Below are 17106 nucleotides of genomic sequence, written 5' to 3' on the forward strand. Positions count from 1 at the left end.
TGTTTGGTTAGACTTTGTTTACAAACATTGAAATTAACAAGTTCATATTTTTGGTTCAGATGAGGTACAACACTTAAAGCAGTAATCAGAAGTTGAAACAATGACAAAGTGTCCTTTCCACCCCTGTTTCAATAAATAGCTGAGGGATGGGTCTGGAGAAATGTAACCACTCTCAAATTCATAGGCAGAGCTTTGGATGCAAGGATTGGCCATCCATCATAACAACATCATAGTTTAAACTATGTTTTTAGGCTATACAGTCTTTGTTTACATTTACTTTGTTTACAAACATTGGAGTAAAACAAGCTTAAACATTTCAAGAATCAATGGGTACGTATTATAAATGTATAAGTAAAAAAAATCGATGTAGCAACTGCAGATTGCCCCTAATCACCTTTTTTTTCTGAAAGTCACATTTCAAGGCTGTAAACATATTATGATCATTATATTCACACTTTTTTCTATCTACAATAAGTTTCAATGATTCAATCATCGATGTTGCATTCTCTCGCTGCCTATTATGCTGCTGATTAGCGACATTTGCATTTGGATGCTCCCCACTGTCAATCCCGTTTACTTCCAGGGACGAAAAAAAGTAACGTTTTAACTGCGGCAGAGAGGGACTTCAGACTATTTTTGCATTGGCTTATATCAATTGTGTATATTTTCATATACCGATGTCACTCGTGAGGACCATTACCGTAAGCCTACAGCTGTTACAACGTCATTAAGATAGTCTCGTGTGGACACGGTGGACTAGAGTCTACTAAACGGACCACGACCGAGGCGCGCGCACAGTAGCAGGCTGAAGACGCAGTCTACTTCGCCCTGATGTTTGAGTGACTGAGTGACTGCTGTAAAAAGGTAGGCTACATGTTTCTTATTATATTCTCTAAAAATAGATGGGTCCTTCTAGGCTTTTATATTTATATAATGTCCAGATATTCACTCTTTACAAGGTTTCTATGCCTCTAACATATCCAAGGAGGATAGGGAAGAGTGGGGTAAGTTGAGCACTTGTTTCACATTCAGTATTACTCCCTCAAGGGAAAAATAGAATTCATTCAAACAAAGATATCTACATATATTTCACAATGTTGTGTATCCCTGGAAATAATCAGAATTCATGTAAACATTACAGTTCTGAAAACATTGTTTTTGTATGGGGTCAATTGAGCCGCGGTACAGGGTAAATTAAGCCACCGACAAATGTCTGTACTGAATTAAATATTACCTCTACCTTTTTATAACCATGTCAATCTTTATTTCCCAAACACAGTTAAACACAATCACTTTTTTTGTATTTTAATCATTTTAAGCATATTTTAACAACACTTATTTAAACACTTTTAACATACTCCAGGCCCTGTTGTTACCTCATATCCCACCAATAATCCCTTATCAATTTACTCAACTTGCCATTGGCTCAATCATTGGCTCAACTTTCTCCAAAGCAAACATTTTGACTATATTATCCCACACAGCTACAGGAATGCACTTTCATGCTAGGTTTATGACCTCATATTGGAGTTGATAGAGATCCCAACTGATGGATAAAACAATCTTTAAATCATCTACTTTGGTTTAGATACAAGCATCATGTAACCTGTAAAACAAAATAATTTGACTTGTTGAAAAAAAATTTTTATTATTTAAATTTTACTTACCACTTATTCCATGTGATTTCTTCCTACAGACTCCATGAAATTATGACCTCTTCCTAAATATTTGTCCAAAAATATATTTTGTGTATGGTTTCCTAGAAACAAGGAAGGCTCAACTTACCCCTTGTCTCAACTTACCCCATGCTTCCCTACCAGGAGTCACTCTCCAACAGCTTATTTGAGTGTAGAAAATACTTAGTGTTTTGCATGCCTACATTACACTGTATTCTAAGCAGTTTCTTAAACCATTTATCGTGTCATTTTTATTTGACTCGACTTTTGATTTGTTTTATTTGCTTATTGCTGTTTTTACGGCCTCATGGTGGAATTGTTTTTTAAATGAATTTCTCAGTGTTTGAAACTAGGTCCTTCTGTAGCTCAGTTGGTAGAGCATGGCGCTTGTAACGCCAGGGTAGTGGGTTCGATTCCCGGGACCACCCATACGTAGAATGTATGCACACATGACTGTAAGTCGCTTTGGATAAAAGCGTCTGCTAAATGGCATATATTATTATTATTATATTATTATATTATTATATAAACTATCAAGCAATCCCAAGCTTAGCATAAAATAATAAGGGTAGAACAGGCTCTGTGCAAACGATACATCTAGGCCCTATAGGCTATTTAAAACTGGTTAGGCTACAGTAAATTCATTGACCACAGCCAGATTTCAAAAACTATACATTAGTCATCTGGTCTCACTGAAACATTTTGAAAGTTCTAAATCACCTAAATTAAACAAAAATCTAAATTCGCATACAGTATGTGAACACGTGAACACAGCACACCTGTTGCTCTTGAAAATGATTCAGTTATCTGGCTGCCCATTCTGTAAAACTGTTGATTGTTTTTTGATATTGTAGAGTTGTATGATGTTACAGTGTTTTGAGGTTGGACTTTAGGACGTTTAGCTCGTTAGCACGTAGCGCACATCACTTGGTGTTGGTGAACGTAACAGTGATATTGTAGCATTGTATGATATTGTAGAGTTGTAAGATATTATAGGCAGCGTTAGTTGGCACTGTACCGGCTATACCTAAAAACACTGCTATTTTTAATATAAAAAAAAAAGAGTGAGCCAACAGTTGCGAGGTCAAGCAATATGGAAATGAACTAGCCTTTATGCTCAGATGGGGATGGTTATATACAAAATGTTGTATTTACAAAGTACAAGCTGTTGAATATTGTTCAATCAAAATCAATAGCCCAGCTATTTCTAAGACTGTAAGCTACAGTCATTTGTTAATTACTGTTAATTGACAGTGTTTTAATAATAAATGGGAACCCATTTCAACCCAAGACCTTGTTCTTTACAATAATTGTTGACAAAAGTCTAAAAAAAAATGTGAAAAGTGACACACAGCCCCGGTCTCCCCTAATCTAATGAGTTGTGCTGTTTCCCACAGTGTTTTCGGAGAAATCAAATGATACCGCCTGTCATTCATCTAATTCAGCACTGCATACGCTTTCTGTCATGGGCACCAAAAATATGCGTTGGGAACGCCCTGCGTTCTGCGGTGATTTGCTAGTGTCCAATGAGGTCGACTTGATGGGACAATCAGATTCTCTGGAAGAATTTTAACCAACAGTCTCCACCACACTCGGGACATGATCACGAAAAGCTCCGAATGAATTCACATACAGTGGAGAGAACAAGTATTTGATACACTGCAGATTTGGCAGGTTTTCCTACTTACAAAGCATGTAGAGGTCTGTAATGTTTATCATAGGTACACTTCAACTGTGAGAGACGGAATCTAAAACAAAAATCCAGAAAATCACATTTTATGATTTTTAAGTAATTAATTTGCATTTTATTGCATGACATAAGTATTTGATCACCTACCAACCAGTAAGAATTCCGGCTCTCACAGACCTGTTAGTTTTTCTTTAAGAAGCCCTCCTGTTCTCCACTAATAAACCTGTATTAACTGCACCTGTTTGAACTCGTTACTTGTATAAAAGACATCTGTCCACACACTCAATCAAACAGACTCCAACCTCTCCACAATGGCCAAGACCAGAGAGCTGTGTAAGGACATCAGGGATAAAATTGTAGACCTGCACAAGGCTGGGATGGGCTACAGTACAATAGGCAAGCAGCTTGGTGAGAAGGCAACAGCTGTTGGCACAATTATTAGAAAATGGAAGAAGTTCAAGATGACAGTCAATCACCCTCGGTCTGGGGCTCCATGCAAGATCTCACCTCGTGGGGCATCAATGATCATGAGGAAGGTGATGGATCAGCCCAGAACTACACGGCAGGACCTGGTCAATGAGCTGGGACCACAGTCTCAAAGAAAACCATTAGTAACACACTACGCCGTCATGGATTAAAATCCTGCAGCGCACGTAAGGTCCCCCTGTTCAAGCCAGTGCATGCCCAGGCCTGTCTGAAGTTTGCTAATGACCATCTGGATGATCCAGAGGAGGAATGGGAGAATCGTGTGGTCTGATGAGACAAAAAAATAGAGCTTTTTGGTCTAAACTCCACTCGCCGTGTTTGGAGGAAGAAGAAGGGTGAGTACAACCCCAAGAACACCTTCCCAACCGTGAAGCATGGAGCTGGAAACATCATTCTTTGGGGATGCTTTTCTGCAAAGGGGACAGGAAGACTGCACCGTATTGAGGGAAGGATGGATGGCGCCATGTATCGCGAGATCTTGGCCAATAACCTCCTTCCCTCAGTTCGAGCATTGAAGATGGGTCGTGGCTGGGTCTTCCAGCATGACAGCGACCCGAAACACACAGCCAGGGCAACTAAGGAGTGGCTCCGTAAGAAGCATCTCTAGTTCCTGGAGTGGCCAAGCCAGTCTCCAGACCTGAACCCAATAGAAAATCTTTGGAGGGAGCTGAAAGTCCGTATTGCCCAGCAACAGCCCCGAAACCTGAAGGATCTGTAGAAGGTCTGTATGGAGGAGTGGGCTAAAATCCCTGCTGCAGTGTGTGCAAACCTGGTCAAGAACTACATGAAACGTATGATCTCTAACTGCAAACAAAGGTGGTATATACCAAATATTAGGTTCTGCTTTTCTGATGTATCAAATACTTATGTCAATCAATAAAATGCTAATTTATTACTTAAAAATCAATGTGATTTTCCATATTTTTGTTTTAGATTCCGTCTCTCACGGTTAAAGTGTACCTATGATAAAAATTACAGACCTCTACATGCTTTGTAAGTAGGAAAATCGGCAGTGTGTCAAATACTCTCCCCACTGTATAAGCTACGGTACTTCTGGCCTTTGCCTTCAGTTCCCAGCATTGGTTCCATGTTTAGGTATCGTGTTCAGCAACATAAAGATATCCATTTGATATAATATGTTCTTTTTCAGAAGCTTTGATCCAAAATTACTTATAGTACAGTAAATGCATATTTTTTTTTGTAAATGTGATCCCTGTTGCTACCACCATGGTCCTACCAAATTAACCACACTGGAGCATGTAGGCTATTTCAACTGTAATATGGATAGTTTGAGATTGCAGGTGTATTTAAGCAAAAAGGCTCAAGGATCAACACCAGCTTGTTTGTTATTTGTAGAAGTTTAATTTCTCTTGTCCTCTCTGATTTCAATGCATTTATCCAGTGGTAATCCACTCTCATTAGTTGGAAAACAAAATTGAATAAGTATAGAAATTAGGATATTGGCTGATTGCTTCAGTGTAATTTCTCGTGATTCTGAAGTCAAAACACGCAGGGAGACAGGGAATACTGGTGCCTGATTGCAACAACATAATGCCATTCCTCCAAGGAACACAGGTTAAATTTGACCTGATAACTATTCCCAGCCTGGTCCCAGAAAGACTGACTGTCTAGCTATAGCTGGGGATGGAAGGGTCTCAAACACTAAACACAAAATCAGTAACTAAAGTGCATTCGTATTCAGACCCCAAAACTTTTTCCACATTTTGTTACGTTACAGCCTTATTCAAACATTGATTAAATATATTTTTTCCTCATCAATCTACACACAATACCCCATAATAACAAAGCATTGCTGCACAACTATTTTCAGATCGCTCCAGAGATGTTGAATCAGGTTCAAGTCCGGACTATGGCTGGGCCACTCAAAGACATTCAGAAACTTGTCCCGAAGCCACTCCTGCGTTGTCTTGGCTGTGTGCTTAGGGTCGTTGTCCTGTTGGAAGGTGAACCTTCGACAAGTCTGTGGTCCTGAGCTCTCTGGAGCAGGTATTCATTAAGGATCTCTGTACATTGCTTTGTTCATCTTCGCCTCAATCCTGGCTAGTCTTTCAGTCCCTGCCACTGAAAAACATCCCCACAGCAAGATGCTGCCACCACCATGTTTCACCGTAGGGATGGTGCCAGGCTTCTTCCAGACGTGACACTTGGCATTCAGGCCAAAGAGTTCAATCTTGGTTTCATCAGACCAGAGAATCTTGTTTCTCTTGGTCTGAGAGTCCTTGAGGTGCCTTTTGACAAACTCCAAGCGGGCTGTCATGTGCCTTTTACTGAGGAGTGGTTTCCATCTGGCCACTTTACAATAAAGGCCTGATTGGTGGAGTGCTGCAGAGATGGTTGTCCTTCTGGAAGGTTCTCCCATCTCCACAGAGGAACTCTGGAGCTCAGTCAGAGTGACCATCGGGTTCTTGGTCACCTCCCTGACCAAAGCCCTTCTCCCCCGATTGCTCAGTTTGGCCGAGCGGTCAGCTCTAAGAAGAGTCTTGGTGGTTCCAAACTTCTTCCATTTAAGATTGAGGGAGGCCATTGTGTTCTTGCGGACCTTCTATGCTGCAGAATTGTTTTGGTACTCTTCCCCAGATCTGTACCTCGACACAATCCTGTCTCAGTTCTCTCAGTTTTTCATTTTTATAAATTAGCAAACATATCTAAAAACCTGTTTTCGCTTTGTCATTATGGGTTTTGTGTGTAGATTGATGAGGGAAATGTTTTCAAATCAATTTTAGAATAAGGCTGTAACATAACAAAATGAGGAAAAAGTGAAGGGGTCTGAATAATTTCCAATCTTAGCAACTACATCTTAGCAACTACATCTTAGCAACTACATCTTTAGCAACTACATCTTAGCAACTACATCTTAGCAACTATATCTAGCAAACCCAACTATCTACTAAGCTTGGTGAACTTCTTTGATTATTTTATTTTATTGAAATGAGAGCATATGTTTTTCTGTATTTGGGTTCATACCTACAATGCCTACAATGCAGCACAAGTTCCTCGGTAATAACATGGTAGGATGGCATTTGGAGAATCTGTTTCCTGTTAATCCTCTCTTGTCATGTCCCCATGATAGCCTACCGGTAAAAATTAGAGACTATGTGATCTCCATTTAGTTTGATGGCAGAAGTGAATGACTAGTAAGCTGACCTCTGACCTCTGTTAAAGACATCATTATATTAACGTTGACGTAATGTTGATGTAACTGCATTTCCTGCCAAGAGATGGGCAACTACAGTTGTGTGTTTTTACTGTCTCCCACACTTTGGAATTCATGGGGTCAAAGTCTCTATCCACCATTGAGTCTTTAGTCCTCCAGAGAGGCTTGATTGAGTCTGTTTAAACATTGTCAACATGTTAAGATGAGTCTGGTGGAACCAGCCTTATCGCTGTGTTCAATAGAATGGTAAACGTAGCAATCAGACTGGTCCCAAGAGGCTATGTAGACAATGACACAATGGCAAACAAAAGTTTTCAGTCGGTTTCTGTGAACATTTTTAAAAGCTGTGTGTAGTTTTCGAGGTCAGTCGAGTGTAAGCGTTGCAGTTCTGTCAACTAATAAACATTCTTCCCTCAACATATCATATAATCTCTGCTGAATGGAAGTTTATTATACTGTCCTGTGAGCTAAACCAAAAAGTTGTTAAAAGTCTTGTTGAAACGCTTCTGTTACTAATGCAGAGTTCTGTCCCATTTGTCAGGAGGAAGAATAAAGGCAACGGAAATCTTAAATGAACTAGTTCCTCCTCTTCTGAAGTGTTGGGAATAGCCAAACTTCCTGCAGCCGCCACCATGAACCTCTCCAACGAGACGACTCCACAGTGCTTCTCCATCAACAATCCCCCCTTCAACTTCCCCCACACCATTGCTTCCATCTACTTCTCCACTGTGTTCAGCCCTCTGGGCCTCACCTTCAACCTCATCGCCTTTGTGGTCCTCCTCAAGTCCTTCCAGCGCACGCACAGCCGCTCGCGCTCCTCCTTTCTCGTCTTCCTCTGCGGCCTGGTGGTCACCGACTTCATGGGCCTCCTGGTCACCGGCATTATCGTGATCACCTTCCACTTCACCCAGTTCAACTGGCGCCGCCTGGACCCGCACTGCCACTTCTGCAACTACATGGGCATGTCCATGGTCTTCTACGGCCTGTGCCCACTGCTGCTGGGCGCCACCATGGCTGTGGAGCGCTTCGTGGGCATCAACCGGCCGTTCGCCCGCTCGACCAGCATGACCAAGTCGCGGGCCGTGTGCATAGTGCTGATGGTGTGGGCGGTAGCGGGATGCATCTCACTACTGCCCCTGGTGGGTGTGGGGAGCTACCACATGCAGATACCAGGCTCCTGGTGCTTCTTCAACATTAGCTCTAAGGCTAGCGACATGGTCTTCTGTCTACTCTTCTCTCTGGTCGGGCTGCTGTCCATAGCCGTGTCCTTCCTGCTCAACACGGTGAGCGTGGTGACCCTGGTCAAGGTGTGCTGCGGCCAGGACAGCATGCAGCGTCGCCGCGACTACGAGGTGGAGATGATGGTGCAGCTCATCTGGATCATGATGATCGCTACCATCTGCTGGTGCCCCCTGCTGGTGAGTAGTGGCAGCCTATTAAAACGTGCACGCACATACATACACACTATACCAAGCACGTACAGTACATGCCAGGAGGACACAATATCCACTGAAACACATCATTATAGTCATCACTCAGTATTGATATGTAAGAAATTCCAACATTTGTTCTTTGTAACATATTTAAGCAACAAGGCCCACGGGGGTGTGGTATATGGCCAATATACGCCGGCTAAGGGCTGTTCTTATGCACGATTCAATGTGGAGTACCTGGACACAGCCCTTAGCCGTGGTATATTTACCACATATCACCAACCCCCGAGGTGCCTTATTGCTCTTATAAACTGGTTACCAAAGTAATTAGAGCAGTAAAAATACATGTTTTTTATACCCGTGGTACACGGTCTGATATACCACGGCTATCAGCCAATCAGCATTCAGGGCTCGTGCACCCAATCTCTTCATTCAAAGCTAACGACTGGAACGATCTGCAAAAAAACACTCAAACTGTACAGTTTTATCTCCATCTCTTCATTCAAAGACTCAATCATGGACACTCTTACTGACAGTTGTGGCTGCTTCGCGTGATGTATTGTTGTCTCTACCTTTTGCCCTTTGTGTTGTTGTCTGTGCCCAATAATATGTGTACCCTGTTTTGTGCTGCTACCATGTTGTGCTGCCTCCATGTTGTGTTGCTGCCATGTTGTGTTGCTACCATGCTGTGTTGGCATGTGTTGCTGCCATGCTATGTTGTTGTCTTAGTTCTCTCTTTATGTTGTATTGTCTCTCTTTTCGTGATGTGTATTTTATCCTATATTTTTATTTAATTTATGTTTATTTTTAATTCCATCCTTTTGCATTTTGGTAGGCCGTCATTGTAAATAAGACTTAGTTCTTATCTGACTTAACCAACATATATAATGCAATAGACCATCACTGCTGCATACTGTATACGTACTGCATTTGTATGGCAAATTAAGTCAAGAGATACTGATCAACTCACACTTGATACAGGCCCCAATACATGTGTATCAATATGTGCACACAAAAATCTCTGATAATTGAGGTTGCTCTCTCGATCCTCCACTAACTGAACTCTTTTTGGCTAACTTTCTGGTACCACTGCTGACTTGCCTCTAAAGCTAAGCAAGGTTGGTCCCTGGATTGAAGAACAGCTGCTGGAAGTGCTGTTGGAGGTCCAGAAGGGGTCTGGTCTATGGAGAGTCCAATGCCCCAGGGCAGCGAAAGGGACATTGTCCTGCGTAAGGTGCCGTCTTTCGGGATGGGATGTTAAACGGTTGTCCTGACTCTCTGTGGTCACTAAAGATCCCGTGGCACTTATCGTAAGAGTAGCGGTGTTAACCCCAGTGTCTTGGCTACATCACCAACCTGACCGTCATGGCCACCTAATCATCCCCCAGCTTCCAATTGGTGGTTTTATCCCCTCTTCTCCCCCTGTAACTCTTACCTAGGTTGTTGCAATAATATGTTCTCAGTCAACTTGCCTGGTAAAATAAGGCTGAATAACTGGCTGAACAGCATAAACTGTGGGGTGTCTTTGTAAGCAATGTGCATTGTTTACAGCTAATGTCAAGTTCAGGAAGTGGAACTGGCCCTCTATTAGGGAATGGGGCTGTATGCTGGCTGGTGATAAGGCCTGTAAGAGAGGGCCATCTCCGGCTGCAGACAAAGGGGGATATCCGGGCCAGAGTCTTTTTTCCTAGATCTGCCTCTGTCCTGCTGTGTCTGTGTTCAATCGATTCAATTCAAAACTGATACAAAGTTTTCAATCGCACAGTGACTGTTGATAAAAGTACTAACAAATACAGAACTGTTATTGTACATAAACATAAACTAACTGTCTCTGACATGTAATGTACAGGAAAGTATTCAGAGCCCCTCCTTTCTCCATGTTGTTACGTCTTTATTCTAAAATTGATTAAATAATTCCCCCCCCTCAAATCTACACACAATACCCAATAATTATGAAGTGAAAAAAGGTTTTAAGAAATGTTTGCAAATTGTATTAAAAAAAAAAAAAAAACAGAAATACCTTATTAGTCTACTTGGGACAGAAGGTAGCCTAGTGGTTAGAGCGTTGGACTAGTAACCGAAAAGTTGCAAGATTGAATTCCAGGGCTGACCAGGTAAAAATCTGTCATTCTGCTCCCTGAACAAGGCAGTTAACCCACCGTTCCTACGCCGTTATTGAAAGTAAGAATGTGTTCTTAAACTGACTTACCTAGATAAATAAAGGTTAAAAAAAATCTAATGGATAAAGTATACAGTTCTCTTCAGCATTCCACCAATCAGGTCTTTATGTTAGAGGGGCCAGATGCAATCCACTCCTCAGTAAAAGGCACATGACAGCCCACTTGGAGTTTGTCAAAGACACCAAAAGACTCTCAGACCGTGAGAAACAAGATTCTCTGATCTGATGAAACTAAGTTTGAACTCTTTGCCCTGAATGCCAAGCTTCACGTCTGGAGGAAACCTGGCACCATCCCTATGGTTGTGGCATGCTGTAGGAATGTTTTTCCACGTCTGGAACTGGGAGACTAGTCAGGATTGTTAATCTTTCCCTCGATCCTGACTAGTCTCCCAGTCCCAGCTACTGAAAAACAGCATGATGCTGATATTTGATGAAAACCTGCTTCAGAGCACTCAGGACCTCATACTGGGGCGAAGGTTCACCTTCCAACAGGACAACAACCCAAAGCACACAGCCAAGACAATGCAGGAGTGGCTTCGGGACAAGTTTCAATATCTTTGAGTGGCCCAGCCAGAGCCCGGACTTGAATCCGATCGAACATCTCTGGAGAGACCTGAAAATAGCTGTGCAGCCATGCTCCCCATCCAACCTGACACAGCTTGAGAGGATCTGGAGAGGAGAAACTCCCCAAATACAGGTGTGCCAAGCTTGTAGCGTCATACCCAAGAAGATTCGAGGCTGCAATCGATGCCTAAGGTGCTTCAACAAAGTACTGAGTAAAGGGTCTGTTTACTTATGTTAATGTCATATTTTTTTTATACATTTGAAAAAAAATGTAAACCTGTTTTTGCTTTGTCATTATGGGGTATTGTGTGTAGTTTGATAGGGGGGGGTGATGTAATATATTTTATAACAAGGCTGTAACGTAACAAAATGTGGAAAAAGTCAAGGGGTCTGAATACTTTCCAAATGCACTGTATACACATTTCGTTATTTCTCACTCTCAAAAAATGGGGCTTAGTCTGGTCTAAGCTACCAGTCTCTAAATGCCTCATTTCTCCTAAGCAATGCAGGCTAAATTAGCTGACCTCAAAGTGCTGTAATACTTCTGGACCATAGCCATTCAAGGCTCTTTGTAATCAACATTGTGGCTTAGGTAGTTGGGAGGCCAAAAACCACATCAACTCACATCACAGCCTCACAATGTGGGTGTATGATGTGCTACTATTCCACTGCTCTTTGTGTATTCTGTAACACTTTACTTTGAATACGGTTGAGCATCTATCTACACGGTACCTACCATCAAAATAAAGTGTTTACTGTCAGTGTTTGACACTGTTTCCGCTAGATTATTTTATAGGCGCCACCAAATCAATATCGAAGGCCTTTTTTAACAAACATTTTGATTTAAAACCTAAAAGGGGTACAAGTGAAGCCTAATTATTTTTGGAAGGAAGGGGGAAAGAGTTTGGTGGGGAGGTGGATATAATGGTAGGGTAACACTTTATTTCATACCGTTATTTAACTAGGCAAGTCAGCTAAGAACAAATTCTTATTTTCAATGACGGCCTAGGAACAGTTGGTTAACTGCCTTGTTCAGGGGTAGAACAACAGATTTTTTTTACCTTGTCAGCTCGGGGATTCGATATTGCAACCTTTCGGTTACTAGTCCAACGCTCTAGGCTACCTGTCGCCCCGCTATCATATGTTCTTCAGCACTTCTGGAGCCCTTTATCCAGTCTAACCTCCTGACTGTCCCGTACAGATATATAGTCTGAAATGTGCTGTGTACGCCAAACCCGTAGAGCCTGACTTCATGTTACTCAGCCTGCGGATGGCCACCTTCAATCAGCTATGTGACCCCTGGGTATACATCCTATGTCAGGAGTCCAGACTAAGGCGAGTAAAAACAGCTAATGTTTATACCGCCCCCTATCTTTACTCACCACACATTGCTTTGTGCTGTGGCTCCTCCGGACTGTCCGGACCCTCATCCATAGCCAGACCATCCAAATGAATGCATCATTCGTGCCACAACTATGGACTCATCTGCTTTGGACCACCATCTTAGCCGCTTCACTTCTCCTTAACAGCTTCTGAATTACATTATTCATAACCCCCAACTGGATCATGCTCAGTCCAAAGACTATTTGAGGGATATTCGTTTCTGTTCTACTCCATATGAGGCAGGCAATAAGCCATTCACTTGCAATCTCTGCTTTTGCCAGTGCACCCCCCTCCCCATGGACCAACGATGGTGATACCTAAAAAATGTTTTAAAAAACAATGATCATTCCAAATCATAAGCAATGCTTTGTGGTCGTTGTGAATCTGCGTACTCTATTTGTGTGTAATCCGTTGTTAATGATGCATGCGTGTGTGTGTGTTTGACCACAGCAACTCACTGCCAGCTGTGATTATGAGACACTAAAAGGGACTGTTAGCATGTTTTAGATGCATCTGGAAAATGCTAATTATTTGCTAAACACAAGCGCATATGTCATTTCTGAGGAGTAGAGCTTATGTGTGTGTGTGTGTGTGTGTGTGTGTGTGTGTGTGTGTGTGTGTGTGTGTGTGTGTGTGTGTGTGTGTGTGTGTGTGTGTGTGTGTGTGTGTGTGTGTGTGTGTGTGTGTGTGTGTGTGTGTGTGTGTGTGTGTGTGTGTGTGTGTGTGTGTGTGTGTGTGTGTGTGTGTGTGTGTGTGTGAGAAGGCCCAAACTGCTGCCCTCGTGTTCAAACTACTGATGACAAATCATTCTCCCTCTCACTTCCCCACTCTCTCTCTGTTATTCCCTCCATCTCCCTCCCTATTCTTCTAATTGTCTTTGTCTCTCCATCTCCCTCCCTCCCCCTACATTCCACAGGTGTTTATTGCGCAGACTGTGTTGTCAGAGAGCCCACTTCAGGTCCGCAACCTGCTGCTCTTCATCCGTTTCGCCACCTGGAACCAGATCCTGGACCCCTGGGTGTACATCCTGTTTCGGCGCGCCGTCCTTAAGCGCCTCTACCCCAACTGGGACTGGTCCCGGGGCTCCATAAGGACCCTGTACCCGGCCTCCTTCGTCGGCACCATCCGCCGGTTCACCCGTTCTTCCCTGGGCAGTGATGTCCTGGGGGGTGGCGAAAGGCGCGTGTCAGTTGAGACCCAGTCATTTAACGTGAAGGCTCCACCTTCATCGCCTTGACTGTTTCCTGTTGTTGTGCATTGGTACTCCTCCTCGTCAGTGACATTTTTATTTATATGTTTTTAGGTGCTGTTTAAACAGTTCTAAAAAGAGACTGAACATGGATACGGCTGTGGCATTCCACTGGGCACAAACAGGTTGAATAAACGTATTGTGACGTGGAATATATACATTGGAATTGAAAAAATGTCAAATGTTTTTTTTTCAACCACAAGGTTATGTTGTCATTGTAACCAATTTTCAACATAGAGAAACCTTGTATGAAATATGTTGCATTTGTATCTTTGAAACAATGGCAGAACCTCAACGTTATATCCACTATCAGAAGAAGAAGAAAAAACAACAGGCTGAGCAGCACCTCCTACTGGAGAGATGATCTATCTACAACTATAAATGTAGTTTCCCATCCAGGGTTTCCACCAAGCTCAGCCCTACTTAGTTGTTATGTACTATGTCACTGACTACTACCAATGTGCTACTGTGAGAATGATTATTGAGAGATCTCTTTAAAACTAAATATATTCACTGTTGCTATCAAAGTATTTCCAAAGGGAAGGTTTAACAGTGCAAATGAAATGTAACCATACTTTATAAGTCATGTATCATCAATTATACTATTTAGGCCTATATAGTATTTGCAAAGTCATCAACAGCTATTGTTTCAATTCAACCATGGTAAAAAAATATATAGAAACTGGGTGGTTCGAGCCCTGAATGCTGATTGATTGACAGCCGTGACCTTATACCACGGGTATGACAAAATATTCATTTTAACTGCTTTAATTACATTGGCAACCAGTTTATAATCGCAATAAGGCACCTCAGGGGTTTGTGGTATATGGCCAATATACCACAGCTTAGAGCTGTATCCGGACACACGTTGCGTGGTGTGTAAGAATAGCCCTGTATTGCTTAAATAGACAATACATATAGGCTTAGGGTTTCAAGCTTTGGTTCATTTCAAATGTACTTTTCAAGGTAATTATTAATATGTTGTATTCATGTTTCCATCTCAACCAAAAATGTAAGTTAAAGAATATGGACTAAATTTAAATCAAAGTTTATTTAATGTGCATTTAAAGTTTGATTTGATTTAATTTAGTCCTATTCTTTAAGTTAGATTTTTGTTTGAGATGGAGACGTGAATCCAACAATTAATTTGTAGACAAACTGAGTGTTGAATTGGGTTTGACTGTGTACGCAGGTAAATATCACCATAGATATTCTGTTTGGAAGATATAGTCCTGAAACAAATCTTGGGTTGCTAGAGACGCGACCCAGTAGTTCAGTCTTTTTGTTCTGTATCTATGGACGCGACCCAGTCATTCAGTCTTTTTGTTCTGTATCTATGGACGCGACTCAGTCATTCAGTCTTTTTGTTCTGTATCTATGGACGCGACCCAGTCATTCAGTCTTTTTGTTCTGTATCTATGGACGCGACCCAGTCATTCAGTCTTTTTGTTCTGTATCTATGGACGCGACCCAGTCATTCAGTCTTTTTGTTCTGTATCTATGGACGCGACCCAGTCATTGTCTTTTTGTTCTGTATCCCAGTCATTCAGTCTTTTTGTTCTGTATCTATGGACGCGACCCAGTCATTCAGTCTTTTTGTTCTGTATCTATGGACGCGACCCAGTCATTCAGTCTTTTTGTTCTGTATCTATGGACGCGACCCAGTCATTCAGTCTTTTTGTTCTGTATCTATGGACGCGACCCAGTCATTCAGTCTTTTTGTTCTGTATCTATGGACGCGACCCAGTCATTCAGTCTTTTTGTTCTGTATCTATGGACGCGACCCAGTCATTCAGTCTTTTTGTTCTGTATCTATGGACGCGAACCAGTCATTTGTTCTATACCCATACTGGCTGACAACGTTCTTATCCCTGGCTCGCTAGCTAGCCAACTACGTCTAACTTACAGTTACGTCAAAAAGTGCAGCCAGAATAACAACAAAGTAGCTTTATTTGCGTTTGTTTAAGCTGTTTTCTAGTGACATTTATTTGGATACAGTACATCCATAACAATAAGCTGGTGAGGCGAGATTTTGCCTGGCATAGAAAATGTGGTCACTCGTCAGGACACTGTTGTTCAGAGGAGCTAGCCAACAACACAGCTACAGTAACACAATCACTTCAAACTGAAGCTGGAAAGACTGCAAATGAGCTGTGTTTCATTTGACCTTTTTTCAATTGAATTTTTTTTTTATCCATAAAAATGATGCCATCTGAATTATGATTTAGACTGGCTGAGAAACGCTGCCTGCCTTTCTGTCTCGTCCAGACTCATGACATGTTCATTACTATGGGGCAGCTGGTGAAATCGAATTTGAATATTGAAACAATGTTGCGAATGTCGGAGAGACTGACAGCAAGGTTTATACAAATCTCCGCTGTTGAAAACGAAATTTTAGTCTAAAAGACATTAGATAATATCTAGATGCTTTTTATGGTGAAGATCAAGTGTATAAAGTGCCTGGCTGGGCTGATGAGACAGTGGAATGCACAGTCAGATGGAACAAAGTCATAGATTTAGCCGGTGGCAATTTGTGGAATAGACACCGACTGGAATGCGATTTTAACCAATCAGCATTCAGGATTAGACCCACCCATTGTAAAATACTTTGTAGAAGCACATTTGGCAGTGATTACAGCTGCACTTTAGTTTCTGGGCCCAACTGTTCGGACGCTACAGACATTTTCGTGAGAAGACCGCTTTTCTGACAAACACAGCTGTAGCTCGGCCACTTTCCAACACCGATGAGGAAGTCCGACAGAGGTGGATGCGTTGGATTAAGACACATCCGTAATCATAGAAAGCGTGCATGTTCGACATAGCATTCAAAGATCGCAAGTCTGTGGAAATCTTCCCAATTGCTATATTAATCTGCGCAGAATCTCAAACAGCATTGATCACTTGGACCATGCTCTTTTAATGTAATCTCAATTACAATCCAGGTTATTTGGTTGTGCTATTAGATAAAGCACATTGATAAAACATTTCAGTAGTTGTATAAATACTAAATGTCTGACATTGTATCCCCATTTGAACTTTGTTGTTCAAATTGCTGTGAAAACACATTTAGATGACAGCTAAACCAGAAATCAGAAATTGTTTTTCCAATGGAATTTGGTTGTGCTTTTAGATGGTTCAAAGCATAGTGAAAACACATTGGGAATTAAACACACTTCTGGCTGTCTTTTAGAGTGGGTCCGTAAAGGTTGAAATCTCATTGATCAACGTCTCAACCAAATATTACCAAAAATGTCCAAGTTGAAATGGCACG

The 17106-nt window shown here is 41.8% G+C and overlaps 1 protein-coding gene across 2 annotated transcripts; it reads left to right on the forward strand.

Annotated features, from left to right (window-relative positions):
• The first annotated feature begins 186 nt into the window (after positions 1-186).
• Positions 187-15367, forward strand: LOC118401563 (thromboxane A2 receptor-like). 2 transcript variants are annotated; one of them, XM_035799182.2, is made up of 3 exons: positions 187-864; positions 7569-8445; positions 12405-12833. In XM_035799182.2, the coding sequence occupies exons 2-3, from the start codon at positions 7660-7662 to the stop codon at positions 12654-12656; spliced, it is 1038 nt and encodes a 345-aa protein (XP_035655075.1). In that variant the 5' UTR covers positions 187-864; positions 7569-7659; the 3' UTR covers positions 12657-12833. The 2 variants fall into 2 exon arrangements, with proteins under 2 accessions (XP_035655075.1, XP_035655074.1); XM_035799181.2 differs by lacking the exon at positions 12405-12833 and adding an exon at positions 13503-15367 and having other exon boundaries at positions 190-864.
• The last annotated feature ends 1739 nt before the right edge of the window (positions 15368-17106 follow it).

Source organism: Oncorhynchus keta, chromosome 22 (assembly GCF_023373465.1).
Source record: "Oncorhynchus keta strain PuntledgeMale-10-30-2019 chromosome 22, Oket_V2, whole genome shotgun sequence".
NCBI lineage: Eukaryota > Metazoa > Chordata > Actinopteri > Salmoniformes > Salmonidae > Oncorhynchus > Oncorhynchus keta.